The following is a 27,964-nucleotide window of genomic DNA, read 5'->3' on the forward strand; positions in this document are numbered from 1 at the left end:
TCTGTGGACTTTGTGTTTGTGTTACAAAAAGTATCCAAATTGGCAGCTCTGGCTATGGCTACAACTGTTGCTAAGGCTGTTGCTAATGACTTCCTATACAACGTATGATGACATGGCGATCTAGCCATAGCCGTAGCCCTAGCCACCATATAAGACATGGCTTTATTCTCACTGTTGTTGGAGTGGGTCACATTCTTCTTACTACAAAGCAGCATTTTATTTGTTTTACTATGTTACAAACATGAATTTTTTCCATGTTTTCTGGCAAACTATGAATACATCACATTCTGTTAAGATACATAGGCTACTAATTTCGTATAATGATCAGGGTTCGCCCCAGGATTTTCAAGACTGTGTGTCATTCTGTACCCAAATTGTGGAAATTTGGCCCAAGGAAGGATGCTGACTGAAACAAGGTCTTTGGAATGTTTTCTACTTGGTGTTTTTCTTGGTTTGAAATACCCTAATGTGCATTCTGGAGCTTTATTTTTGGTTCTATCTATGATGAGTTGTATAAAATTAGTTTTAAAGAAATATACACTGTAGGCCTATATATTTTGTGCGAATCTGTTGACAGTTGCACAGATTAGCACCCAATGTTTGCTTGTCCACCTGACTTGCTAGCTTGTACATGGGGAGAACCCTGACGATCACCATGGCTTATTGATTACACAGCAACTTCCTAGGATATATAATAAAATGCATAGCTATTCTATTAACTTTTCAAAGGTATTAATTCCCTTTCTCGGTAAGGGGTAATGAAGACTTGATTTGATGGAATGCGGAGACCAATAAAGTTTGTGTGTGAAGTCCTTACATTATAAACACAACTGGTAAGGATTCTTTGAAGTAGTAGATGTGTGGGAGGGTCAAGGGTCAACATTGAACCTGTTGTTTTGGGGGTCATTTTGTGGTCACGACCTTGACTTTGCATTTAGAAACCTGTATGAAGTTGCTAGCCAAGGGACTGTACTGAGTGGTTTCGAGTGGTGAATGAAAGTCATCGGTTTCATGTAAAAGCTGCTAAAATAAACAAAGTACATACACTTCGCTCCAAATGGAGGCAAACTTTGAGTGGAGTTATGTAATTTACAGACTATGAGGTTGTTTTCCCTATTACTGTTAACAAATAGAAAGTTTTGAGCCTTCAAGAAAGACTCTGCTAGGGTAAAAACGTCAGGCCATTAACTATTTTTTTGCAAATTGAATTTGAATTTGAATCTTAACACTATGGACATGTAGTGGCATGTAGTAATTGCAATTCACAGCAAACCTCTAACAAAATACTGCCACAACGTACAGGGTACCACTTTTTTAAGTTGCCACAATTGAGCAGATATTAGTTTCATAATAAGTTTTTAAATATTTTTGTTGCATAATTTCTGTTCATGGCATCTTTTAACTCGGAAAGTATTGACCTCATGCACATGATGTCATTTGAGTAGGGTGCCCTCGGATAAAGGTTGCCATTTGCTCATCCAGTGCGCTATGCCTGCCTACTTGTAGCTATGTGTTGATCCATGGTATCATTTTTGAGCAAGTTAGGGTAGCGGCTAATTTTGACTACACCAACTTGACTAACCAGAAACCATAGAGCACAGGGAGATTGACTATATCGAACCACGTACTGGAGCGTGGTCGACATGGTCAATTCGAGAGCTACGTCATAGTTTATGGTCAAGTCTAGTCACTCACCCGAATTTGCTTATTGTTTTACCTCTAAAATGGTGGCCAAAATGATATCCATTGAAAAGCTTAATCGAGTGAGCCATAGTATAAACTCACATTGAGTGTTTTGTTTGAAAGAACAACAGCTGCATTGATACAAATTCACTTGCAGATCTACATGGTGCAACTGATAATTTGTTGACACTATCTGACTGTCCCCAAGAAAGAAAAATTTGTGGAATTTAACGCTTGATTGTTTTTTCTTCTTGGAAACTGGAACTGGTTGTCTGTGACTAAATTTCCCCATGTGACATGTCCTTTAGATCAATAGATGGATTGCAAATGATGTCATTGGCCGCCATCGTTGATGAAATTACTCACATGAAAGGCTATTATTGACTGGGAGTTGTGCGCAGTGCATACACTCAAGCACTTTTCCATTGTTTTACATCAAATATGGCGGTGGATGACGCTTTGTGCAATCCATCTATTTTTTCAAGTTTAATTGTGTTAGTGTGTTCTGGTTCTCATACACGATGGAAGATCTTGACGTTATGGACATCAGCCACGGCCAGGTCACCATCTGGTGTGAATGTGATGCCATAGGGGGCGTTGAGACCTCTCACGATACAGGCAATGTGCTCTCCTTTAGGGCTGAAGTGGTGAATTTCACCCTTGTGACCTTTGACCCTGGAATGTACTGCAATGTAGATATCCCCGGAGCTGTCGCAACACACACCGGTTGGCTCGTACTCGGGGTTTTCCTCGGACATGGTATGGATGGCGAAGACTTCCTGGCCCTTGAAGTCACACGCAAGCAGCATCCTAGCCTGGAGGTTGGTGTAGATCAAGCGCTCTGTGCTGCCGAAGGTGAGGTGTTTGGAAATCATCTCAGCTGGGACGGTCTTGATGAGAGAGCCGTCCACATTGTGGAGAGAAATGAGCCTCTTGCCCTTGTCGCCGACGGCAATCTGATTCTTGATATCCACGGCGATGCATCTGAGGTCGCTCTCTGGCTCCTCTGTCTCTGCATTGCCGTTCTTGATGCCGTTTTTGAGCGTTGATGTGGTCTCACCGGGAATGAACTGGTACATCAGCTTCCTCTGCTTGTTAAACACCTTCACCGTGGGGCTGTCCACCACCATGAGCAGGTCATCTCTGTCTGTGGCAATGTCACAGGGTCTCTGGAGTTGCCCATCAGGGTTTTCAGCGACCCCCCGGATGCTGCTCTTGTACTGCCCCTTGCAGTCCAAGATAGTGATTTTCCCATTGAAAGGATCGGCGATAGCGAGATCGCTGTTGGAGTACGCAGTAATACCTCTGGCCTCCATGAACTCACCATCTCCTGTACCCCGCTTTCCAAACTCATCCTTCATCTCCCACTTCTCCTCCAAGAGGAGCTTCCCAAAGTAGCCGTCGTTCTCAACTTGGCTTTCCTTGAAATCTACAAAAGACAGGCCGTGCTGAAGAACTGGGACTGGCTTCTTGGTGAGATCTTTCACGATGAACAAGATCTTGTGTTTGAGATCCAGAACCTCAAATGGACTTCCCTGCGTGTTGAAGTCTTCAGCGATGTCCATGGTGTGCTTAGACCACTTGATGTTGGCGACCAGGCTGGCTTGGAAGGCTTCGATCTCTGCCTTCCTGTCCTGCCCAATCTGCTTGACCTGTTGCTTGAGCTCCATCTCTCTCTGTCTGATCTTTGCCACTTCCTCGTCTGCTTTCTTGGAGATCTTATTGGTGGCATTGTTGACCATAGCCGTCAGACGCTTCTTGGCATGATCTGTGGAAAGCTTCGCCGCTTCAAACTCATCCTGATGTTCTTTTGCTTTGGTCATCTCCTGCTTGATCTCAAGTTGGCAGGTTCCGGAAGCGTCACGGGCGTCCTCGCAGCTGTGCTCAGGAGCTTTGTGGTCTGCCACTGCGCACGCCGTGCAGATCAGCATCTGACACGTGATGCAGTAGGTGCAGATATCTTGATTGGAGTGCTTGGCACACTTCGGGATGGTGTCTCGAACCCTACTCTTGAAGGAGACCGTTCCGGAGCGGAGGTCGCCCAACGGGGCAATCTTGTGGTTCTTCATCTTGGACAGCCTTTTGTGAGCCCACTGGCAATCCTTGCAGAGATAATCATCACAGTCCATACACCGTGATATTGCCTCCTCTCCCTCATCACATGCCTCACACTTGATCTTTTTGAGCTGACTGGCGACCAGCTGTTCCTTAAGCCCTTCCTCCTCAACCAGTGAAATCAACGTTAGGTTGTCTCGTAGGTCCTGGATTCCCGTCTCAGGCAGCGGCGTCTCCCGCTTGCAGAGAGGGCAGGTGATCTTCAGGCCATTGATCTGCTGGATCTGCTTCTGTTTGTCCAGGCAGTTGCAGCAGAAACTGTGAAGGCAGTCCAGGGTCTTGGGGTCTGTGAAGCGCTTGCAGCAGATGGTACATTTGAGATGACCTAAGCTGATCTTGTCCAGTATTGTCTTGGCTGTTATCCCGGCCATGGTTAGTGAACTTTCGTCAGCAATAATGATGAACTGTCAAAGTAAAAACCAAAAATAATCAGTTTAGTTATTTCTTAACCTAAGCATGATAAAATACTGATTTGGGTTCGGACAAAGGAAAATTTACCAGAGCTGGGTCTGAACCAATGACCTCTGGGTTACATGCCAGCACTCTGCCAAATGAGCTATCTAGCCCTATGTTGGCGGTCTCCCTATTTTGTCAATATCTTTGTTCAGGGGGCCAGTCAGAAGCCATATAATCATTAACTGCAATGTAGCCAGGGATCACACCCAGTTTTTGGATACAACCTGACAGCCAGGGGATCACCTTTAAAAGGAGATGCAACTTTTTATTATTTCAGATATTAAAATAATAAACCACAAGGGAAACTGACTTTTAGTAAATTTGAAATAATTTGGGGCTGAAGAAAAATATATTAACACAATTTTGTTTTAATAGCTGACATTTCGATCCTTTCTCGGAGGCCGAATTACAACACAACACAACACCGCAAACATGTAGGCTCTAATGTAAACTGGTTTAAAACCAAAAGGACATGTTATTTGTGTTTCATTACCAATAACGACTTTCATATAACAATAAAACAAGTATAGTAATTAGATTGACTTTTGTAAAAGCTTAGAGATTTTTGTCCTCTGCTTTTTGCCGTGTAAGAAACATTTTTTATTAAGTATTTTTAAAGACAGTGAACACTATTGGTAATTGTAAAAGACTAGTCTTCACAGTTGGTGTATCTCGTCATATGCATAAAATAACCAACGTGTGAAAATTTGAGCTCAATCGGTCGTCGAATTTGCGAGATAATCATGAAAGAAAAAAACACCCTTGTCACCTGAAGTTGTGTGCTTTCTGATGCTTGATTTCGAGACCTCAAATTCTAAACTTGAGGTCTCGAAATCAAGTTCGTGGAAAATTACTTCTTTCTAAAAAACTATGTCACTTCAGAGGGAGCTGTTTCTCACAATGTTTTATACTATCAACCTATCCCCATTACTCGTAATCAAGAAAGGTTTTATGATGATAATTATTTTGAGTAGTTACCAATAGTGTCCACTGCCTTTAAGCAGACTGATACTTACTTATTTATATAATATTTTGTGGAAGTTGATGACACAATTGATGAAATAATCACACAAGTTTGTAACAATTAGTAATATCAGTATTTTCTAAACCAAAGAGTATGACAAAAAACAAAGCTATTTCTGAAGTTGAATCTCAATTTGAGAAAATGTCAATATTTATAACCATTGGAACAGTTTCATTCGATTAGAATAGTTTATGAACATAGAGATGGATAGCTCATGTTGTAGAGCGTGGACACGTTTCTGTAGGTCGTTGGTTCAAATCCTGCACTTGTAAAAACAAATGTTCAATTCCCAAACCAATCAATTCTGAGTTCTGAGTAAATGAAAAGTAGGAAACTTCCAAGGTCTATTCTATAAAAACCCAGACATTTTTATTTTATCTTGGTATAATGTGAAATGAATGCCAGTACAATAACATAATCGATTGTTTTCCCAAAGTTATTCCAAAAGTCTGTTTTTGTGAAAAACTTTTAATGTACTGATTTAGATGTAAAACCAATGTCATCAACAGAAAAAAAAAGTTGTTAAAAAACTAACAAATTAGAAAACATCCAAAAGTCTGTTCTGTAATTTACACATAATTATCTGAATGCCAGAATACATTTTTTCGAACAAATTTACAAAATAGAAAACTTGAAAAAGTCTTTTCTGTAAACTACCTATCCCTTAGTGTTATCTAAATGTCAAACCAATGCCATAACCACATAAGAATACATTCTGTCTGGAAAAATTCCCCAAATAGAAAACTTCCAAAAGTCGGTATTCTAAAACAAACCCTCACCTGCTATCTGAATCTCAAAACACACAACAGAGTTTATTCCGGGGTGACTCCTGTCTTTAAAGAGAGTCCTTCAAAATAGATCTCGGAGGACAGCCAGGGCAGCGAGCCAACTTGTTCAATCAGGGGCAGCGAGCAAACTTCAGCGGGGGCAGCGAGCCAACTTGAACCCTGTGTGTGGGCTTCACTCATTCACGAACACAAACACCTGATCAGTACAGCCTGTATAACCTGATGATGTGGCGCTCAATATGGAGCCACAGTTAAAGCCGGGTACAATAAAATCCATTCACAGGTCCCTGCCAAAAAAAAAATAAAGGCACAAACAAAAATAAGCCACACCACTTTTGCATACCTCAAAATCAGTCATTCAATTCGCCGTCATATATGACCCACATTTGAATAGGTCCATGTGATGATTAAATACCATCATGATTGATGGTTGGGGGGGGGGGGTCTTTTTTACTACCTCAATAAGGCAGGGTCAACCCATCTCAGCCAGTCACCATGGGGATGTCAGACAAGTTCTTGGCAAATAAAAATGTGGTGCGGTTTTACTTGTCTGGTTGGGGGTGGTTGTTGTTTCTGTATGAATTAGTTTTGAAGGCTGGAGCCTGTTGGAGCGTGACTGGTGTTAGCCTGCATGGGCACACCAGTCATTGTATGATTTCATACATAGGAAGTATTTTAAAATATTCCTGTGACCTGAGATTAAACCTGGCGTATGGAGTTGGTCTCCATGTTACATACCAGCATATTTAGGAATGCTATGCTAAATTGACTATTCGGCTTATAAAGTTATATAGTCTGCATAAAATGATTCAGTGTGTACTGCCATGGTACTGCTCTGTAGAGCTTTCGTTTAGGAAGTTTCACACCTCATGACAGTTTGCCTTTTTATGATAATGATGTTTTTGTTATGAAGTTGCAGTATAAAATGTTTTTAAGGGGAATAACAAATACAGAAGGGGAAGTAATAAAACTTGTAGAAAGGTTTTGGCATTTTTTTTGGAATGAATTAAAATAAAATGGGACAATAGAATTAGCTGTTGCGAACTGCTCACCAACCCAAAGCAGTGTCTTACTTCTGCCTTAGAGAAAGACTCTGCTAGTGTCCCCAGACGTTTAACTATTTAAAATACAATGATATAGAAGAGTTTGCGGTAACACCATGTAATGACTGTCTCTAAATGAGTTGGGGTGGTTCTGAAAAGAACCGTTGGATTAACTCGACGTTTCGATCAGTATGCTCTGATCGTCTTCTGGAGAAAGAGTTAATCCAACAGTTCTTTTCAGAACCACCCCAACTCATTTAGATATAGTCATTACATGGTGTTACCGCAAACTCTTCTACATGTATATCTTGTTTCCACCATGCAAAGTTTCAAATCCTACTTTAAAATACAATGGCTGACAATTCTCATTTAACTTAGGAGAAACATATTGCACTTGAACATGAATCAAGTGGTTATGACTTAAAGACACTGGACACTATTGGTAATTGTTAAAGACGAAGTCTTCTCACATTATTTTGAGTAATTAGCAATAGTGTCCACAGCCTTAAACTGTCACAGTTGTCTTGCTTTATACATAGCTGTAAAATAGCATTCCAAATATTGCTAAACATAAAACCCAAAGATACTGGAAATGATCAGTAAGACAAAGTAATAAATATTATTGTTAGTTCTCCCTTCAGTGGTCCACTGCCCAAAAACCAGTTTAAACTTTGGAGGACAATTCTATTCTGTATGTCAGGCTTGTTAAAACGAGCCCCCACTGCTACATGTAAACCAATGATTTCTCATATCCCTTCAAATTCCAAGTCCAAAAGTGTTGAAAGGGACTCATAAAAAAGCTGACGGACGCGTGAAATGACAGGTTAACTGGTCTCCCAGTAGTCAATGAAAAAGTTAAAGGGTTATTCTGAAAAAGTTATTGGCATTATTTATACCATGCCACTATTACAATTGCCAATCTCCTTCATTCTTATTTAAATGTTATGTTGGTTTAATGTTTTGTATATTTCCCTTCAATTTATGTAATCTTGATGTTTTTTACCTTGTAAATTCAATTGTAATTTAGCCTTTGGCTACAAATAGTTGAATAAAATACCTTGAATTGAATTGAATTATTCTCTGCCACAGAACAAGTTGTGAAGTGGTGTTTACCAACCCTTAGTCAAGTATCCACAAGACGATATAGGTGATTTTCCTGTTACGACAGAGTTCGACAAATAATTTTACATTTACTGAGAAAAAAGGACAGTAAATGAACAATGAAATTTGATTGACAAAGTTAAGACAAAACTAAACTTCAATGAATGTTTTTGGTTCTATTCATTTTTTTAAAGGTTTGGTTTGCCAGACTTGAGGCGAAGTGGGGATTCGTTGCTACTGTCTCCTGGGTTGAACGTTGCTGTGAGTACAGACAGTTTCGGCAGGGTCATTCTGATTGATCTGGTACGAGGAATCGCCGTCAGGATGTGGAAAGGTTGGTAGCCAATTTTTAGTTAAATTTGCTTGATATAATTAGCTGTACTTATAATTGCTTATATATCACCCTGGGATCAGTTTCATAGCGCTGGGCAAGGGTACGCACATATCTGTGCTAATTATAACAGAAATATTTGCTTAAGTTCAAGCTTATTTCAACGGGTACCAAGACATTTATGAAGCTTGCATGCTCACCAAGGATTTGCATTGTTACATCATTTATTTTCATACACTAAGCATTTTCAAAACTCACAAATTTGTGTTTTCGTATTAGCATAAATTCTAGGCAAATTGGCGTTTTTTTTGTTTCATTGCAAAGTTTTATAGGCATACTATGTATGGATGTGAATATAAGATGTGGTATTGAAGCCTCTCTTTGTGTTTATGGCAAAACAGCTCATCTCTGTACTTGCTTTTCTCAAAATGTGATTTTTTGAATTTCTCAATTTTACCATGGAAAGGCCGGCTGCAATGTTTGATGAAAGACTTGGCCAAGTAGTAACCAGGGGCCAAATTCAGAGCTGCTTGAGCAGCTCTATGAAATTGGCCCCTGGGGCCAAATTCAGAGCTGCTAAAGCAAAAATTTGTTCTTAAGCACGAAAGTAGCTTGGTTATTTTACACATGTTATAGGACAAAATTTCATGCCATACACATTGCTTGTAACTGGTATTTAGCTGCTGTTTACTTAGCATGACAATTGAGTGGAGTCTTGGCCAGTAATCTGATTTTACTAAGCAAGGATTTTTGCTTAAGCAAAATTTTGTGCTTAAGTAGCTCTAAGAAATTGTGCCCTGCAGGTGTGACCCCCTCCTCCCTAACCTGTACTTTATTTTACTTCGTACAAATTAAACATCCAGTCTCCTGTTGTACCCTACAGGTTACCGCGACGCTCAATGCGGATGGATATCAGTCACCGAGGACATCCTGAGGGACAAGTCCGACCCAGCAGCGACCAAAGCTCAACGCCAACGGACGCGACAGTTTGGCGCCCGAGTGGCTTTATTTCTTGTCATCTACGCACCGCGACGAGGCATTCTGGAGATATGGAACACCCAACAGGGACCCAGAGTGGCTGCCTTCAATGTACCCAAATCATGCCAGTAAGTTTTGTGTTTTCTGTAACCAGATTGAATTTAAATCTTTCGCTCCTCATTGTGTACCAGAATAGACTGTGCAAGTTTCGCACCTTTACAAACTTCCGAGACCAGGGCCCAGTTTCATAGAGCTGCTAAGCACAAAAATTTGCTTAGCAAGAAATTTCTTCCTTGGTAAAAACAGGATTACCAAACAAATTTGTTGCATATATTGCTTGTTAGTCTGGTATTCAGCTGTTGTTTGCTTATCCTGAAAATCACGTGAAAATTGGTTGGTAATCCTGTTTTTATCAAGGCAAACATTTCATGCTAAGCAAATTTTTATGCTTAGCAGCTCTGTAAAATTGGGCCCAAGTTGGTCCTAACCATTCTTTAGTTTTACATGTGTGCGATTCGTCCTCCTCATCATCTTTGAAAAAGATACTGAAAAAATAGGGAGACTGCCAGCATATCTTGAGAACTCAGGTTCAAGTCCTACTCTGTTCAACTTTTTTTTGTTAAACCATGTTGGATTACACAAAGTGTGGATACTGGTCTACTAATGTTGCTTGTGTGATTAAATGTTGTAAACTTGTCTGTGACTTGTTTTTAAACTTTCATCGTTGTGTTTTGCTGAATTGTGTAGGGACAGTATTGGAATAAGATTGTCCTTTTGTGTAATTCTAGGTCATTTGCCTTTATGTCTTTGAGGTTTTGTTGCGTAAGTGCATTTTGTCATTTAGCATGCACTGCTTTTTATCATATTAAGTACCGTCATGTACAGCAAGCATGATACTCCACAGAGGCGATTGCATCCATGCCCCTGCCTTGGTGCCCTTGAAATTCTCCATAAGAAACCATAATTCGGTATTTTCTACTTCGAGTGTCTTTTAATCAGTATTGATGAAATCAAAAATAAACCATCAATACAAAAACAAAACAAATTTGTCTTCTTTTTTTTCTACCAGGCTTCTCTGTCCCGGCTACGGCATGATGGGTCTCAACAGTCTCTCTATTCAAGACTCTAGAGCCAAGCCTCGGACATTACAGTGTTGCCTCATACAAGCAGACGGGTTAGTCAGGACCATCGGCGTACCGTTCCATCTGGCACTGAGTGATAAAAACAGCAAGAGGGCCCATGACTTACATCTCGTCAAGAAGCTGTCTGGGCTTCTACATCATAAGTCCACAGTTAAAGGTTGGTGTCCATGGGAATGTAATTGCAATAACATGATTTCTTCAGTAAAGTCTGTCCCAATATGGCTCATCAAGCCGGTGTTTAAGTCAGGTTTCCTTGGCATTAAACGACTGAGAATATTTCTATTTCCCCTGGACAGGATGCCAGTCCAGCGCAAAATACTCCCAAGCTCCCATTTGTACTCCTGTTTGGAGAGAATCAATTATGATAAAACGCCTTGCTTAAGGGCACAAGTGTCGTGACCAAACCCACATTCTGTAAATTACAGAACTTGAGTCCACTCCCTAGACCACTAGACCAGGACACCCCACGTAACTGCAATAGCTTAATTTCTTCAGGTCACTGCTAAAATGTATCTCCTAAAATAGTACCTTAAAAATGTTATGAGTGTCAAATTGTCAAAACATTATATCCTGCTTAGAATTAGCCCGGATGTAGGGTACCTAGATAAGTTTTTTACACTAAGCATTTTCGTGCAAGAAACGAGATACAGTGTTTTTGCACAATCTAGAAACTTCATGTTGCAAAATCGAGATACAACATTTTTGCACTGCCACGACGAATAGTTACACCTTAGTTCTCTTAGCGGTTTATTATTTTATTGCATCATAATTTGGAAGTTGTACGTTACAAGTACAGATGCTTAGCTCACCAGAGATGTGTCTTTGGTTTTACACATAAAGTTGAGCTATACATTTTAGTTGTTAATCTTTTTACTTGCTACATTATTTCAGATCCACTGGGCGAGGCCATTACAGCAATCCTTGTAGACATCAAGATCTCATCATATAAACAGCAGGTGGGTGTTGTGGGGACCTCTTTCAATGAACAACTCTATTAAATTGCTTCTCTTGAAACAGATGTTTTAAAGAAATTACATACTTTTGTTGTTTTATATTTAAACTTGTCAATGTTTATTCTTTGAACTAAGTTTCAGCAAAAAAATAAATGTCACAATATTTTTACAAGTCCATCCATGTTTAAGCATGGTAACGTGGGTATCAACCACATCTCTGGCCACAGCATTCGCGAACGGACACCAACCCTCAGAAATCTGAGAAAAGATTCATGTATGAGTTGTTTCTCAGATTCAAATGTTTTTTGTTGGGGGGGGGGGAATATTGTTTCAACCATTTTACTTTGAAGGGAATCCTTTCTCAAAATAGTGTATATTATCATCAGCGTGTTTACCAATCTCAGTAAGTCTATGGCTCTTTTGGAATACATGTATTCGGCTTTGGGTTCGGCTCTCTGTTCTCTAGTCTGAAGCCCTGAGCACGTATGCAAAGCATGACGAAACTGGAGCCGAAGCTGTTGTTTTGAAAAGGGCCATAGATTAATAAAAATCCTCAACTAAATCTTTTCTTCTGTTCATTTTTTTCTTCAGGCCCTTGAAAAGGTCCTTCTGGCCCGTGGCATGAGCCCCTTAGTCCTTCTACATGTTGTCCGGTCCATGGCATCACACCTACAAGCGCAGGAACCAGACTGCTTAGACTACGAGGGGCGATGTTTATTGCACTACTGTACACTGCAAGAGGAGCTGCTTCAGGTCTATACAAAACTGCAGGGTCTGCATACGATACAGGAGGACAGGTGCGAAACTGAAACACCTGCTAAGGTTTGTGAAATTCAATTTTAAAAACTGCTCAGAAGCAAATACTGCTTAAACGCACTGGACACACTTGGTAATTACTCAAAATATGCATTACCATATGTAGCGAGCATCAGATAGCTGTTTAGTATAAAACATTGTGAGAGACGGCTCCCTCTGAAGTGACGTAGTTTTTGAGAAAGAAATAATTTCTCACTTCTGGCCTGAAGCCTTTCTCAGGCATCTGAAAGCACACAAATTTGTGCAACAGTGGTATTTTTTCTTTCATTATTTTCTTGCAACTTCAATGACATATTTTTCGTTATTTTTCTTGCAACTTCAATGACCAATTGAGCTTATATTTTCACAGATTTGTTTTTGCATGCATATGTTGGTATACATCAAGTGAGAATACTGGTCTTTGACAATTACCAAAGCGTATCCAGTGCCTTTAACAAATGTCTTTTCTAAGAAAAAAATTAGTATTTTTTTGTAAACGCCTACATTTATAGAGGATTAAAACAGTTGAACAGTTCCAAAAACCGAAGGTATTCTTTGCTTTCAAGCAAACTGTGGTTGAAATAACTTGGGAAAGGAAGACAAGGTGACCAAATGACTCCATTATACTTGGTGTTGTCTCCTTGGTAAGCTAGAAGTGCACCCTCTAGTTTTATACTATTAGATTGGGGTTATGCCATCCTGGACTGATTAAGCTTTGACATGGTTGGGTGGCATGGTTGGGGTGTGCGTAAAGCGCTCGCCTCTCACAAAGGTGACCCCGGTTCGATTCCCGGTCGGGGCCATATGTGAGTTGAGTTGTGTGTTGGTTCTCTGCTGTGCCACGAGGGTTTTCCAGATCATCCGGTTTTCCTCACTCGGGAAAAATCAAACACTTTCGATCTTGGTTGTGCTCCGTGGTCATAATGGGTTGATGTGGCTGGCAGCCAAAGGCGCCCTTGCATGCCTGCTTCTCGAACACGTTGTAGCCGCGTCCTTCGCAATTCAGCTCTTAGCTGCGAGTAAGGATGATTAGCCCCCCAATTTCACATGAATATGAAAGCAGTCTGATCAGTTACTTCTGCGTCCTGTGTGAGTTCTTTACTTGATTCCGTACACTTGATTCCTTACAACCAGAATTCAAACCAATACATCTGACCATTCACAGGATCTAGCTGCTGCATTAGATGTCACCCCAGACAGCATCAACTCATGGCATCAGCAGGTCCTTACCTACCTTGTGGTCGCCCATCACACCAAGGTTCACTTTGCCTCTGATTATCACATGGAAGCCTCAGCCTTCGTTGGTTGTTTCCAGTCCTACGTGGAACATCAGGAGGCAAGGACGTCCGGGCCTGATCAAGGAGACAGGGAGGAGGTGGAGGAAGGAGGCCCAGAGGGAGATGAGCTCAAGATGAGGTTGAAGTTTAAGAGCACCCTGACTGAGGAATATTCCATCAAATTAGGTTCGTGTTTTGCAATTTTAGCTGAGGAAAATAAGTGTATTGCTCATAAAGAACGAGTGAGTACAGTGGCAATGTATTTTATCAGATATGGCCCTACTAACAAGTCAAACTTAATAAAGTATGGAAATGTGTTGCTTTCTCACATACTACAACTTCGAGAGATTATTGCATCCTCAAGGATTGAGTGCCAGTAAAACACTTTTCTCTTGTACTCAGACTTAAACAAGAATAAGTTCAGGCCACTATCATGGGTTACAGAGACACCAAATGAATTACAGATAAATACTGAGTAACACTTTGAAGATATTGTATTGGAGAAACTTAAGCACCTTTTATTCACCATTGACGCAGATACTTATAACTGACATTAAAAAAATAAAAAAACATTGAGATAACTGCTTCATTAGTGGTTTCAAACGGTTGTTCATAAAATTGACAAAAACTAAAATTTGACTCATAAAACATTCTCTTTGGTTTTGTTTACTTATTCAGGTTTGTTTTTGTATGGTGGATGTTTGAGAGGCGAGTGTTCTGCAGACGACTTATGTGCAATTATTAAGAAAATGGACATTCCATCAGAAGAACTCATGGTGAGAGCACCTTGCAAGGACACCTTACTTGGCCATGTACGAATTGGCAGCTTTGGCTACGGCTATGGCTGTTGCTAAGGGTGTTGCTATGGTTGATCTATGCTTCACTTGTATCATGATATTGCTATCTATCTTCAGCCAAAGCTGTAGCCACAAATTCAAATATGATCTGGGCCCAATTTCATGGCTCTGCTTACCGCCGAATTCTGCGCTTACGATCACGATTCCCTGCCTTATGTGCAAGCGCCGAATTTCTGCCGAAGAATGCCTAGTAACGTGGAGTACGCACGCGCAGAAGCCAAAATTCGCCGCTAACCCGTAATATACGCTTGCCGTAAGCACAGAATTTCCGGCTTCCGTAAGCGCCGATTCTGTGCTTACGGTAAGCAGAGCCATGAAATTGGGCCCAGATAAATCATTGCCAAAGTTGCATATCTCAATTTCTGTCTGAATTAAATGTCTTTGGGAGTGGCTGTGGCTATTGATTCCACTAACAATGTTTAAGATTGTCTACATTCACACAGCAGTAACTGTGGTCATTTCTGTTCTTTTGTGTGCATAACTTGAATGCAATATTTTCATATTTGTAATTTTTGTATATATTTATTATTTTTAGTTAAGCTATAGACCAATCCGACGAAACAAAATTGGTAGCGCCCTCTATTGAAAAATTACCAACTGCGGTGTCTTTTTGTGCACAATCTAGGCATTGAAGACACCGCAGCAGTGGTGCGCTGTGCTCAATACCTGTGCGCCAGGTGCGCTCCTGGATTTGTCTATTTGATTGTGAACGCAATATTGAAAGACAATTGATATATCTTTGTAAACAATATTCTTATTCTTATTTTTTATTTGGCCATTGAACAATCACAAAACAGTCAGTAAGTAAAATCAATATATAAATACAATAGATGTCATAATTACAAGGATGGGTAATATTTTATTTTTGTTTTACCTGCACATAAATGAGTGATATACTCTTGGGGAATTTTATCTCATAAATTTTGAATCTGTATTTTAAAATGTGTCTTGATAAAAACTTGACCTGTTGTATAAAACCAATGTTTTGTCACAACAGATATTGCTTCTGAAAGTTTGGCTTCAGAACGAACAAGATTTCCTGAAGCTGCGGTCTCACACCCTGACCCTCCACAATCTTTTAGTGGCGCTCTCACAGTCGACTCAAGCGAGCAAGAAGGCAACGTGCTGGACGGAGATGCAGAAACTACTCAGCAATTCAGAGAGGGTCGGGGCTGCTCTAATGGCAGCAGTAGTTGCTAAGCAAGTTGCCATGGATACAGCGAGTAGCCAATCAGCAAGTGAGGTGAGTGAACCTGATTTTTTTAATATTTCATATTGTGGTCGTAAAGCCACGAACTTTCAGAAAATCAAGCCTAATTACTACTAGCCAAGAACCCAATTGAGAGAAGACAAGGAAAAAAGTTTCAGTTTTAGATGCGGAAGGAAAACCCCTCGAAAAATATTCAAAGGGAAGGGTAGGAAAGATACTACTACTTAAACCGGACCACCCCAACCATTACCAACCACCCAAAGTTTTCCCGCCGAAAATCCACACTATTGATGTGCTTGAATTTAATGGATTCAATGGTTTGTTTTTATTTCCTCAAAATTTAGACCTCAGAAACCCTGGCGACAGATGAGGCTGGCCTCGATGACGAACATAGTAAAACAGAAGCTGACGATTCACAGAGCAGCGCGATGGACGTTGACGCATCTGGTGGGGGATGGGTGGACATAACCCTGGACAGACAACTATGGGACCAACTTGCAAGACGTCTTGAAGATGTGCTGGCGTTGAGCTGTATTGCGCATTCCAAACCTAGCAAGGTATATACTTATGGAGAATGAATATTTCTTATGGTAAACCTTTTTTTATATATTCATGAATAGACTGTGAAAGTAAAACTCAATATGGTTGTGACCAATTTGGTCCTGGAAGTTTGAATATGGGCGAGACATGCAAAATCTATTATGAGTAGAGATGGCATGATCAATGTATAATGATCTAAGGCCACAATCCCATTGAGATACTATTGTTATGGATTTTGCTATTTGTTTCAAGCTACAAAGTTTAAGCACGGAGAAATGTAATCGCCTTAAAGAAAAGCTGTCAATGTCAACATGGGCGCACTATCTATTTTCTGTTACGATTGAGGCCTTTTTCATTCTGAGCCTCCTTTCATCTCTGTTGACCCCCAGTTCGAATACCACCTCGGACCTGAGCCTTGCATGTGGATTGGGTTTTTCAGTTTCCTCCCACATCTAAAACTGAAAAATTTTCTTCGGTCCTTTGTATCCTGTAAATGGCACTAATAGACCGTTGTCATGTTCCCTGTTTCCAATAACAGTAATGAATTCTAACGTTCATTGCGCAAACATAGCACCAGACTAGTATTTCGTCCAGCCCCAGTTTGGTTACAATGCATTGGAATGGAGTAAAATCAAGATGACCACACCGTGATAAAGGTCTATAGTGCTGTTGGATGTGTAATACAATAAATCGATAACCTGGGCTGTATTTGATATTTCAGGATTCTTTCTCACAACCTGAGAAGGCTAGCGCCAAGGCCTGGTCAGCAAGTCAAGACAGTGGCGCTTTAATCAATGAGGGTCAACTTATTGAGGTGTCTGTTACCAAGATACTGGAGGGAGGGAAAGGTCTGTATAAGCATGAAGAGTCATCAACCCTAGTCTAAAGAGCAAATGTATTTCACAACTTGAAAGGTGGAGTTGTTGATTGTTTATAGTCAACGTTATGCTAATTTACAGGGAAAAATTATACAGTTACATCAAAGTTGCATGTGAAAGTTTCAGCTCAGTAAAGTGTCTACTTGCTGAGAAAGCTGCAAAAAACTCGGACAGTATTTTCGTTGACTCCAAAAATGGTGCAACCAAGATTATTGTGATGAGGTTTGGTGAATTGGGTCAATACTGCAGGGGAGCCCATGATGTTGCAAAGCTTGAGAGCATCGGACCCCTGACAGGCACAGCCAGCCCCTGTATTTTCTACATCAATTTTCCTTACCTTCAGCTCCTCTGATTTATTTCCATCTTAAACATTGTCTTTTTGTAAACCCTTACCAAGAGTAACTTTTTAGTCTGATTTTGGGTTCAACTTGTATTTTATAAGCAAAACAAATTGCTTTTCCATGTTTGCTTTGCTTTTGCATTAACGAAGTTTTTCCTTGCGTCAATTATGATTCCATGACATTTACATCATGTTATTTTTCATTATTATGCTACCTTTGATCTATATTTAATATGTGCTTTGTGTCATAATAACCATTGTCATGTGTTTTTTTTAGAGTTCGTTGCCATATTTGGGTATTTATTTGTTTGTTTGGTTGCTTATCAAAAACAACCCATTGCTCCAACTATTCCATTTAACATTGCTTATTGTTGCTTATTTGTTGTTTTGTCTACTACTTATTTGCAAGAAATTGTTGTTATTTTTATCAAAGTATAGGTATAAATGTGTAATTGAATTGAATTGAATTGACATGAAGCGTTATTTGGGTTTTGGTAGAGAGTGAACATGTATGTGATGGAAACCTCTCCCCTCTTTTTTCCTCTTTATCCCCTTTTTAAACCCTCTTTTCACCCCTTTTTGGCGTCTTGTATTCATGTAACTTATTTTATGGACAATGTAAGGTATTGCTAGAGTGTGTTTATTACCGTATGCTTTTTTTTTGCCCATTTCACTCAAATTTTACATTATGTTTTTACTGATTGTTTTATTCTTTAAAGTGCTTTGAGGCTTGCATAAGGCGGCGCTCTATAAATCCATTTTTATTATTATTTTTATTTAGGAATCATAGCTGAAATCGTAGCGAGATGGGTGGCCCAGCACGGAGTACCACCCAGTTTCTTGTCTAGTTGCTCTGCAAGCAACCATGCCCTCGTAGAGTCAGCAAGTGAGGGGACGAGTTCTGATGATGTCGCGAGGCAACTTAAAGGTGAGTGGGAACATTGTTTCGAGTCTCAGTAAAACGTCTTTTTCCAGCTGAGGTGCTGGGGTTTTTCTATTCTTTAAAAAAAATTTTAACAGAAGATTTATTTGTTTACTTGATTTATTTGAAACTATTGATGTGGAAAACAAACTTTTTATTCTCCCCTTTGAGTGAGGGAATACTCTGCCAAAGACCTAGCTGCAGCCGCCACTTAGAGCCTAACCTTATAGAAAGTGGTACAGCAATAAGGAAATCATGTTTAAGAGTCTGCATACGTTTGGTAATGACTTTGAAAATGAATATCAATAAAACTAACCTGGTAAGGAGTACAGCAGCTTTGGATAGTATAATGCATTTTGAGAAACTTTTCACTTCAAAGTGAAAAATTTAATCACTTTTTTGTCCCCCAAAGTTTTAATATTAGAAGTGTTACTGGTATCACTTCTAATAATCTTATTAAAGATTATTCTTCCTGCATGACATAATCACTCTGGGTCTTCGATGACATTTAAAAACGCGACCACCAATTTTAATGGGTTAGTTTTATTGTCTAATCTACATTTATATAGGATTGAAACATTCAAACGGTTCCAGAAACCAAACGTATGCAGACCCTTTTAAGGAAATTGAGGTTATAATATTTGATTTGTTTGTTACGTCATTTGTTGTAGAATTGCTGCAGGGTCTGTGCTCAAGGTTTCCACGCAGTCTATGCCATGATGTTATGCAAGCTCACTGTACATGGGAGTATGTTGTACAGTGGAATAAGAATACAGAGGTGAGTGATGATTGAAGCTTTGCATGGTGTGAAGGATAAGTTTTGTGGCGTGTCGTGGCCTAGGGGTTAAGAGCACCGGATTCAAGCTCTGGTGTTTGATCAGCAGAGTGTGGGTTCGAGTCCAGGTTGTGACACTTGTGTCGTTAAGCAAGACACTTCACCATGATTGCTTCGTAAAGTTTGGGAGGTAGTGCTTTCTACTCTACCAGCCAGGCTTCAGATGGATGATACCCAAGCCTACATCTGTATGGACTGTGAAGGGGGTAACCCTGTTTCAGCCTCAGGAGTAGGTGGCAACGACCCCTGGCAAAAACACATTGTAGCCCGCACCTTGAGGTAGCCTTCAGTAAGTAAAATTGCGGCCAAGTAAAATTGCAGTTGCAACCATGTAATAAATTCGTCTTTGAGGGAGTTTTGTCTGAAAAGAGCCGGTTTGGTCTCTTTTCAATAGAAAGATGTGCAATACATCGAGGCAAAGCGAAGTTGGATCGAACACTCAATTTTTTACTGAAAAGTAAGCAAACTTGCGATGAGAACTGGCTCTTTTCAGAGCCAAAACTCCCTCAAAAGAAAATTGTTACATAGTTGTACCCACAAGTTTACAATTAATACAGAGGTAGAACAATTAGCAGTTTTTGACAAGTGAACTTTGAGCTACTTGAGCACCTTTTTAGGCACTGTCTACTTCCAACCTATTAGAGTTGATATTGTATGAGGATCATTGATTTCCATTACAAAGACAGAATGTGGTTCAAAAGATCTTCCATCTTTCCTCAGGTTACAGATTTATTCCGATCAGCTTTGGGTCATTTGCAAACAATCCGTAATCCTCTTCTACAACATGGTAAGTCTCTATAAGACTATTGAATTATTACATATCGCTTTTTTATGATATTGTTAAGTTGGGTTTCAAACTTGGGAGTTTAAAGGCACTGTACACATTTGGTTATTGTCAAAGACCAGTGTTCTCACTTGGTGTATCCCATCATAAGCATTATAAAAGAAAAAACACCCTTGTTGGACGAATTTGTGTGCTTTCAGATAGGAATAAAAGACTTCTAGCTAGAAGTCTTTTAATATTTTAGTGATAAATTATCTCTTTCTCAAAAACTATGTAACTTCAGAGGGAGTCGTTTCCCACAATGTTTATACTATCAACAGCTCTCCAATGCTCGTTACCAAGTCAGTTTTTAAGTTAATATTTGTTTTGAGTAATTACCAAGCGTGTACCTTCCCTTTAATCAGGTTACATGTAGGTTTGCCTTAGCATCATGTGTAAATCTCTGTGAGTAGTAATGCTTCTGAAATAAACCTTTGGTTGACAACTCAACGTTTCCATCAATATCATCTTCTGAAGATGATCAGAGCATACTGATCGAAATGTTGTCAACCACCGAACTTCTCACAACCAACACTACTCAAAAGAGACTTATACACGGTGCCGCCGCAAACCTCACCTGATTATGGTCTTGTTATGAATGTTAATGCTACATCTTACATAACATCTTTATACAGGTATAGCCAGCATGATGTGGCACACCTTTGCAGTCAAGAGAGTTTTTCTACAGCGGCATTCCCCACCTGATTATGGTCTTGTTATGAATATTAATGCTACATCTTACATAACATCTTTATACAGGTATAGCCAGCATGATGTGGCACACCTTTGCAGTCAAGAGAGTTTCTACAGCGGCATTCCTCATCGATAAAATCGGCAAAGCACCAAAGGAAAGATTGTGCCGGAAGGTATGTCCACAAATAGTATCTCTTCTGGGTCAAATTTTGTAGTGCTGCTTAAAAAAAAAAGAAGGTAAGCTGGTAAGCAAAAGTGAAATGTGGTTTTGGCTGGAAGCACTATTCTGGTGAGCATAATTTTAGTATGCTTAGCTAATTTTTGTGCTTAAGCTGCTCTCTGAAATTGTACCTCTGTCATTCAGTTGTTGAGTTTGTCAAGGTTAGAGTGACACATTTTGCTTACCAATATCGCATCTAACTGCCAGGAGGAAAATGTGTTAAAAGGATTTCGGCTTAAGCAGGTTTATAGAAGTGGCCAAGTTCAGCTTGAAACTGTTATAAAACAGTTTGAACAATAAGTGGAAAAGAAAAAGATCTACATTGTTGTTAATCGTTAATGTTTGCTGTTCTGTTTTTTTAAAACTTTTGTACAGGATGTAGGTATCAGTGATGTATCTCTTGATAGGTTTATGGGACTATGCTGTGAACTTCTGGACATGATTTATGTGGTAAGCTTTATAGGCCAAGTTAACAAGAATACACCAATTATCGTGCCTGGTAGGTGTTCAAGGCGCAGTAAACCAAAAACAAGCAGAAAGAAAAAAAGACGCAACTAAATTAGTCCTTGAAAACACAAGATAAGTTTTGAGAAGAGATTTGAATTGTGTGGTACAAAGACAAGATCTATGATTAAGCGCACCTGGAGAAAAAGACCAGTCACCCCAGGAGTGTCAAGACTTGGGTTGAATGAAGAGAAACATGGACCTTGATTGAAGATTCCTTGAAGTTGTCTTGAGGTATATGGGGGAGCCTTGTTATTAAAGGCAGTGGACACTATTGGTAATTGTCAGAGACCAGTCTTCCCACTTGGTGTATCTTGAAGTTTCGAGATATGAATGAAATAAAAAAACACCCTTGTCACACGAAGTTGTGTGCTTTCAGGTGCTTGATTTCGAGACCTCAATTTTTAAATCCGAGGTCTTGAAATCAAATTCGTGGAAAATTACTTCTTTCTCGAAAACACTGTTACTTCAGAGGGAGGCGTTTTTCACAATGTTTTATACTATCAACAGCTCTCCATTACTCGTGAATGGGGGTGATAGAACAGGATTTCCTAAACAGTGTCACAATGCGGGCAGCAGTATTTTGGAGGCATTGAAGACGGGAAATCTGGTTGTTAGGAAGACTGTAGAGAAGAGCATTGTCATTGTTAAGGCGAGAAGTCACAAATACATGTGGCACTCTTGTCCAAGTACTTGCATATCCCACCAATATTCCTGATGTGATTACATCGTCACCGTGAAAATGAGAATCATCCGTGGTTGGTTCCTCAACCAAAAGTCATAACAAAATCTACCCAACAGTCTCAAAACCTTTTGTGGGGTTAATTATTGCTTTTTTCCGTAGGTTGAGACGGAGTCTTGTCTTGCCCCCTCTCTTGAGGTTGAAGACCTATGGCAAGGTATCCAGGGCCCGACACCGCTGGCTGAGCTCGCTGTCAGTCAGCCTCTACCTAATCACTACATGGTGGATCTACATAAACAGCTTACTACGTCCCTCCATGCAAGTAAGTTTCATTCATGTACAGTCGTTATTTCGACAAAGCTAATCATGCTGTAAAACCTCTTCATGTCGTGTGAACTTTTTCAATTCAATTCAGTTTTTTTGGTCCCACCATCCAGGACAATTTCCTTGTATACATGCAATACACAATACTAATTACACACAAACATAAATTTACTGAATATAATTAGATTAATTTCTGAAATAGCTAACGGCAGACAGTTTACTATGACTGAAAAACTTTGTCATTGGAGCGCCCTCAATTTGTTTGCTGGCAGCTGACGGAAATATCCACCCATGTAGCGTGTGGAATCTACATTTTTTTACGATTTGCTTGATGTTATTTCATTGCTATATGTTTTGTGTTGTGCATAGAGACAATGGATATATATAAATGTCTTGTATTATTACTAAAGTACGACCCCACCCTTTTTATCCTTCGTTTGTTTCTTTTTATCTTCTGATGTGCTGTATCTTTTATTTTGTTATAGTAGTGTTTTGGTAATCATTGCACCTACTCGTACATATTGTATATTTGTATTTTAATGCTATTCTTTTATTGTTTATTGTACTCTAAGCCATTGTATACTATATAATTTAGTTGTTTACCCATTAATCAAATTTTGTATTTCTCATTATCTACTCATGCAGACTTTTTGTCCTTTTTAAATGATGTGCATTTCTGTATGTTTTAGTCTCTGTTTTTCTGAATTTTAATATTGCCTCTTTTTGTCTGTTTAAATATTGTCAATGTCATGTATTTCAGCCTTTTTCGGCTGCAGCTAGATTTGTGAGCAATAAACCGATTATAAATTTGCCAGTGATATTTTTGTTTATAGACGATATGACCTACGTATGATTACATTCAAACCGCCCTCTGTTGACAAAACACTGTATACATCATGTTTTGCCTGGCGGTATGCGCGCGAATCGTGTTATGGTTTTCGAGTGACGTCAGAGTCACATCGTCTATATGTGGACAACAAATGCTATATGATCTTATCTGACATGTCTATTTCAAATTGTCTATTTCTGTTTATTTCATTGTAGTTTTAGTGTTCAATATGAAGTCCATCAAACCTTTGAAGGTGTTATTCGACTACAAGGCCAGGAATGCCTTCTTTAGGGATCTAGACGCTCCTGTCATGCAACCCGCTGGAGATGTAGACCTAGGCATCCAAAACAATCGCCAACATGTAAGTATCTCCAGTAGAAATGGTGTTTCCTATCTATCAAGGACGTTGTTTCTCAGTCTTGCAAAAACATTGTATTGTACAGGCCTCAAAATAACCCACTGCACCCACATCACTTTATACCTTGGTGCTTTTGCTGTGGTAAACTTTGCAATTTTCTGATACAAACTAAGATTTTCCTGATAGAAGTGCCCCTTACCAAAGGAAAAATGCTGTGCCCCTTTAAAGAATGAAATTGAATGCCTGATCTTGCAAAACAAATTCTCTGTGCAAAAACACTGTATCTCGGCACGTAATTACTTGTTTGTGCGTTTACTTCATCCAGGCTATTTCAAGCACAAAACAACACTTTGACGATCTCAAACTGTCATTTTATGAAATACAAAAAAAAAAAAAAATGAAATTAGTAATAAACCACAAGGGAGTTTAACTACTGTAACGAGCTGAAACGGAGTTTGTCAGTTTATTCTCAATGTTTTAATTGGGGTCTGTTTTCATGGTCAAAACCATTAACTCTTTCGGTTGAATTGGACATTAGTTGATCACTGGCCAATAACTGAAACAGTTATTGGTCTCAGCCACAAAAACACACCCCTGGAGTACTGCAGTGGTCCTCAAAGATAATCGAATGGTTTTTTTCCATACAGACATCACATGATTCTCTTTAGAAGTAATTGTAACTTTCACAATCCATATCTGTTTAGTTCATGACCAGAAGCAACTGCCATCATTTTATGAAATGTATCGAAAAGGCATGAAATAGTAATTAGCCACAAGACAGTTTAACTATAGGTTTTCTCGGTCGATTTTGGTAAATGAGCAGCCAATTTAACCACCAAGCTATTCTTTTTCGCACAAAATCGAATGCTACTGAAAAGGGTCATTTGATTTCGTTTTATGATTAGTCAATGTAAGGTTGCGTCATTCGATTTAACAAAGAATAATTCAATTTAACAATTCATCAAAGCAGCATTCAAATTCGCAGCTACTTCTTGATGTGAAATGCTACATTGAACATTGCTAAAGAAACTTGAATGCCTCAAAACGAAATTGAATGGCCAAAATCTGAATTTGAAACGCAGTAACAACTGGAAAGGCAAAACGGCTTTAATTCGAACACATGAACATGAAATTGGCTGCTCATTTGTCAAATTTGACCAAGAAAACCTATACTATAAAGAGCTGAAAAGGAGCCAGTCAGTTTATTCTTAACGCTTTAACTGGTGAGCTGCAGTGGTCATCAGGAGTCATCACATGACATTGCGTGATTTAATTTAGAATTAACTATAACTTTCACAACCCATATTTGTTTAGTTCATGACAAGAATTATAACCGCCGCTGTGGAGAGCCTCCCTCCAAATCACTCGGTGGACCCCTCCCAGGCTGAACGGATCTGTCACTCCCCGGTTCCCTCATCCCCGGCGCCCGGCCCGATGGATATACGTAGGATACGTCGGAGTCATCCCGCTCATGTCTGGCCAGGGCTGGCGATTCAGTTAGCGATAGCGTTCGGTGGAGATGTGGACTCGCTGAAGAGACATCATGTGTGTGAGTTGTATAAGAGTGGATACGACACCATGGCTCAGGAGGTAGGAATGACAAAAGAGGAGTGTGTTGAAGTTCTGTTGAAAACAAAATCTCCAGAAAAATCACTTTGGTGGGATTAGAACCCACGACCTTTGCATTGCTAGAGAATATGTCATACCACTAGACCACCAAGCAAGCCCGGTGGCTAGAGGCAGTTCCAATCCTATGTCTTTGCAGCGCCACCGCAAATATTTCAATCATATGTTATAGTTTCGCATCGCGATAAAGAATATGATAATCGGGGATAAAGAATATAATTTATTTTTACCCTAACACCAATTTTTTTGAGTTGTTTTCTTGGGCTATTGGGTTATCATGTTCATTGTACATAAATATGCTAATTGCTGATGAATATTCATTTATATTTGCCGACCGCAGGTTCTTGTGACTGTAACAGAAAGTACTCAGATGTCCATCCAGCTAATTAACGTGATAGGTCTTCGTCTAGCTCAGATGTTTATTCTCGATGCAAACACTGTGAGTTTATCGAGACAGTCTTCCCTGCCAGCTTCACTCATCACTTGGCTCAAAGTTTTGGTGAGAAGTTTGTTTTTGTTTGCTTCAAATTTTATTACTAGGTTTAAAAAGTCTAGGCAGACAATAATTTGTGTAGTGTATAGGTAGGTGATGGGATCAGGGAATTTTGCGCAGTCAGAGTATGTTATGAGAAAGATATTTTTAATTTGTTTATGGCATGCTGTGTACCAAGTTCCATGCTTCTATCATCAAGTCTAGGTTGGGGGGGTATTGATTTCTACAGCTGCTCCTCCATTGTTGAGCAGCTGCACATACAAACTGTGTCTATCCTTTTCTTGCTCATTGTGATTGCATTTTTATTGTGATTTTTCTCGGTATATGTATTTGTGATTTTTTTTGTATAGATATTTTCACTGCATTCTTGTATGCACTCTAAGTTTGAATATGTGCTTCATTATGCTTCAAATTGTATACATTGTGCCTTATTCCCATGACTGAGTTTTCAGAATGCGTCATTTGCCAATTAGAAATGTGTTATTGATAATTTGCTTTCTCTTTAAAGGCAGTGGACACTATTGGTAATAAGAATTACTCAAAATAATTATTAACATGAAGGTTGGTTATATAAAACATTGTGAGAAACGGCTCCCTCTGAGGTGCCATAGTTTTCGAGAAAGAAGTAATTTTCCACGAATTTGATTTTGAGACCTCAGATTTAGAACTTGAGGTCTCAAAATCAACCATCTAATTGCACACAACTTCGTGTGACAAGGGTGTTTTCTTCTTTCATTATTATCTCGCAACTTTGATGACCGATTGAGCTCAAATTTTCACAGGTTAGTTATTTTATGCATATGTTGAGATACACCAACTGTGAAGACTAGTCTTTGACAATTACCAATAGTGTCCACTCTCTTTAAGAAATGTTTTGGTCTCGGTGGTTATTGAACAAAACACTGTTACATGCTGTGTTCCCTAATTATTGATTCAGTTTTAAAGTGATATGTGCGATAATGTTTGTCATGATTTGTTTTTTGATAACTAGAAGAATTATATTATTCCTGTAGAGACTTAGTTATGTCAAACAAACCTACCGGCAGGATTTGAAACCTTCAGGCCTAATTAACTGAAAGTCAAATAGTTTGTTTACCTTGTTTTCAAACTCCTTTTTTATTCTCTCCTTGTAGAACTACTTATTTCCTTTCTAAAAATCAGTTTATTTATTAGAATCTCATCTTTGCTTCGTTTCCATTGGAGAATGTATCTCTTGATTCACAATTTATGTTCTTAAATTTTGTGCACAGCCACAATCATAGGTACACTTTCCGTTACAAAGAACATAAAAACGTTGGGTAAATCTTTGCAGATTTTTTTTTTTTTGACAAACTTAAGCACTTTGTATTCATCATTGACAGAGTGATTGTTAATTGATGATAAAGAACATTGAGATAACTGCTACATCAGTAGTTTTTTAACCTGGTGTTCATAAAATGAACAAGTGTAGCTGTTCACACATGTGTTTCCCTCTTGTCAAACAAAGATGTGAATCACAGATTGTAGAAGTAGGTAGTTAGCTAGATAGGTAATTTTATTATCCTACACTGGGGCAATTTAATAATAGCCTTGATGCAAACAGTACCACGTTTACCAACCTGTGTAGACTGAACCAATAAAATAATTAACCAATCTATTTAATAAGAAATATTTATATACAGATATGCTTAAAAAGATTCATGTAAGTTTCACATTTACAAGCTTTAAAATTCCCAAAACCTAAAATCGACCTGTATAGTCCACTCATTCATTGATGGATTTGATTGTACTAATTACTTCTTATCTGATATCCGTTAATGACAGGCTAAAGAACCAACCTTAAGATGTCCCCATCCGCCCGTTCCAGACACGGCTCATATCGTCAGTAAAGCCGTTGGTCTTCTTCCAGAGACTCATCCTCAGTATGCACTTGGTCTCCAGCTGGTGGAGGCAGTCGGCTCGCTCACATGAAGGGGGGGTTTAGGAACTTAAGGGCTATGAAAATCATTGCGGTACTCGCTGCTAAAATTTAGAATTCAAACTGCCTCTAACCACCTGGCAATCCCGGTGGTCTAGTTGGTAATAAGACACTGCTCTAGATTTGCAAAAGTTGTGGGTTCGAACTCCACCCAAGTAATATGCATGCGAGTATACAGTGCTAACAA

At 39.3% G+C, this 27,964-nt stretch overlaps 2 protein-coding genes across 2 annotated transcripts; one reads left to right on the top strand and one right to left on the bottom strand.

Annotated features, from left to right (window-relative positions):
* LOC117293588 (E3 ubiquitin-protein ligase TRIM56-like) lies at nucleotides 1-6,576 on the bottom strand. Its single transcript, XM_033775951.1, has 3 exons — nucleotides 6,524-6,576; nucleotides 6,058-6,353; nucleotides 1-4,202 (listed from the first exon to the last, which is right to left on the bottom strand). Exon 3 carries the CDS (start codon nucleotides 4,167-4,169, stop codon nucleotides 2,196-2,198), a length of 1,974 nt encoding a protein of 657 aa, XP_033631842.1. The 5' UTR covers nucleotides 4,170-4,202; nucleotides 6,058-6,353; nucleotides 6,524-6,576; the 3' UTR covers nucleotides 1-2,195.
* Nucleotides 6,562-27,904, top strand: LOC117293577 (rab3 GTPase-activating protein non-catalytic subunit-like). The gene is made up of 21 exons (XM_033775939.1): nucleotides 6,562-6,569; nucleotides 8,405-8,544; nucleotides 9,425-9,647; nucleotides 10,589-10,818; nucleotides 11,553-11,617; nucleotides 12,206-12,436; nucleotides 13,575-13,872; nucleotides 14,365-14,462; nucleotides 15,541-15,786; nucleotides 16,098-16,310; nucleotides 17,015-17,141; nucleotides 18,293-18,439; nucleotides 19,105-19,211; nucleotides 19,989-20,055; nucleotides 20,851-20,957; nucleotides 21,380-21,454; nucleotides 22,353-22,512; nucleotides 23,559-23,704; nucleotides 25,016-25,291; nucleotides 25,668-25,826; nucleotides 27,624-27,904. The coding sequence occupies exons 1-21, from the start codon at nucleotides 6,562-6,564 to the stop codon at nucleotides 27,768-27,770; spliced, it is 3,270 nt and encodes a 1,089-aa protein (XP_033631830.1). The 3' UTR covers nucleotides 27,771-27,904.
* Nucleotides 27,905-27,964: the final 60 nt, after the last annotated feature.

Source organism: Asterias rubens, chromosome 1 (assembly GCF_902459465.1).
Source record: "Asterias rubens chromosome 1, eAstRub1.3, whole genome shotgun sequence".
Classification (NCBI taxonomy): Eukaryota; Metazoa; Echinodermata; class Asteroidea; order Forcipulatida; family Asteriidae; genus Asterias; species Asterias rubens.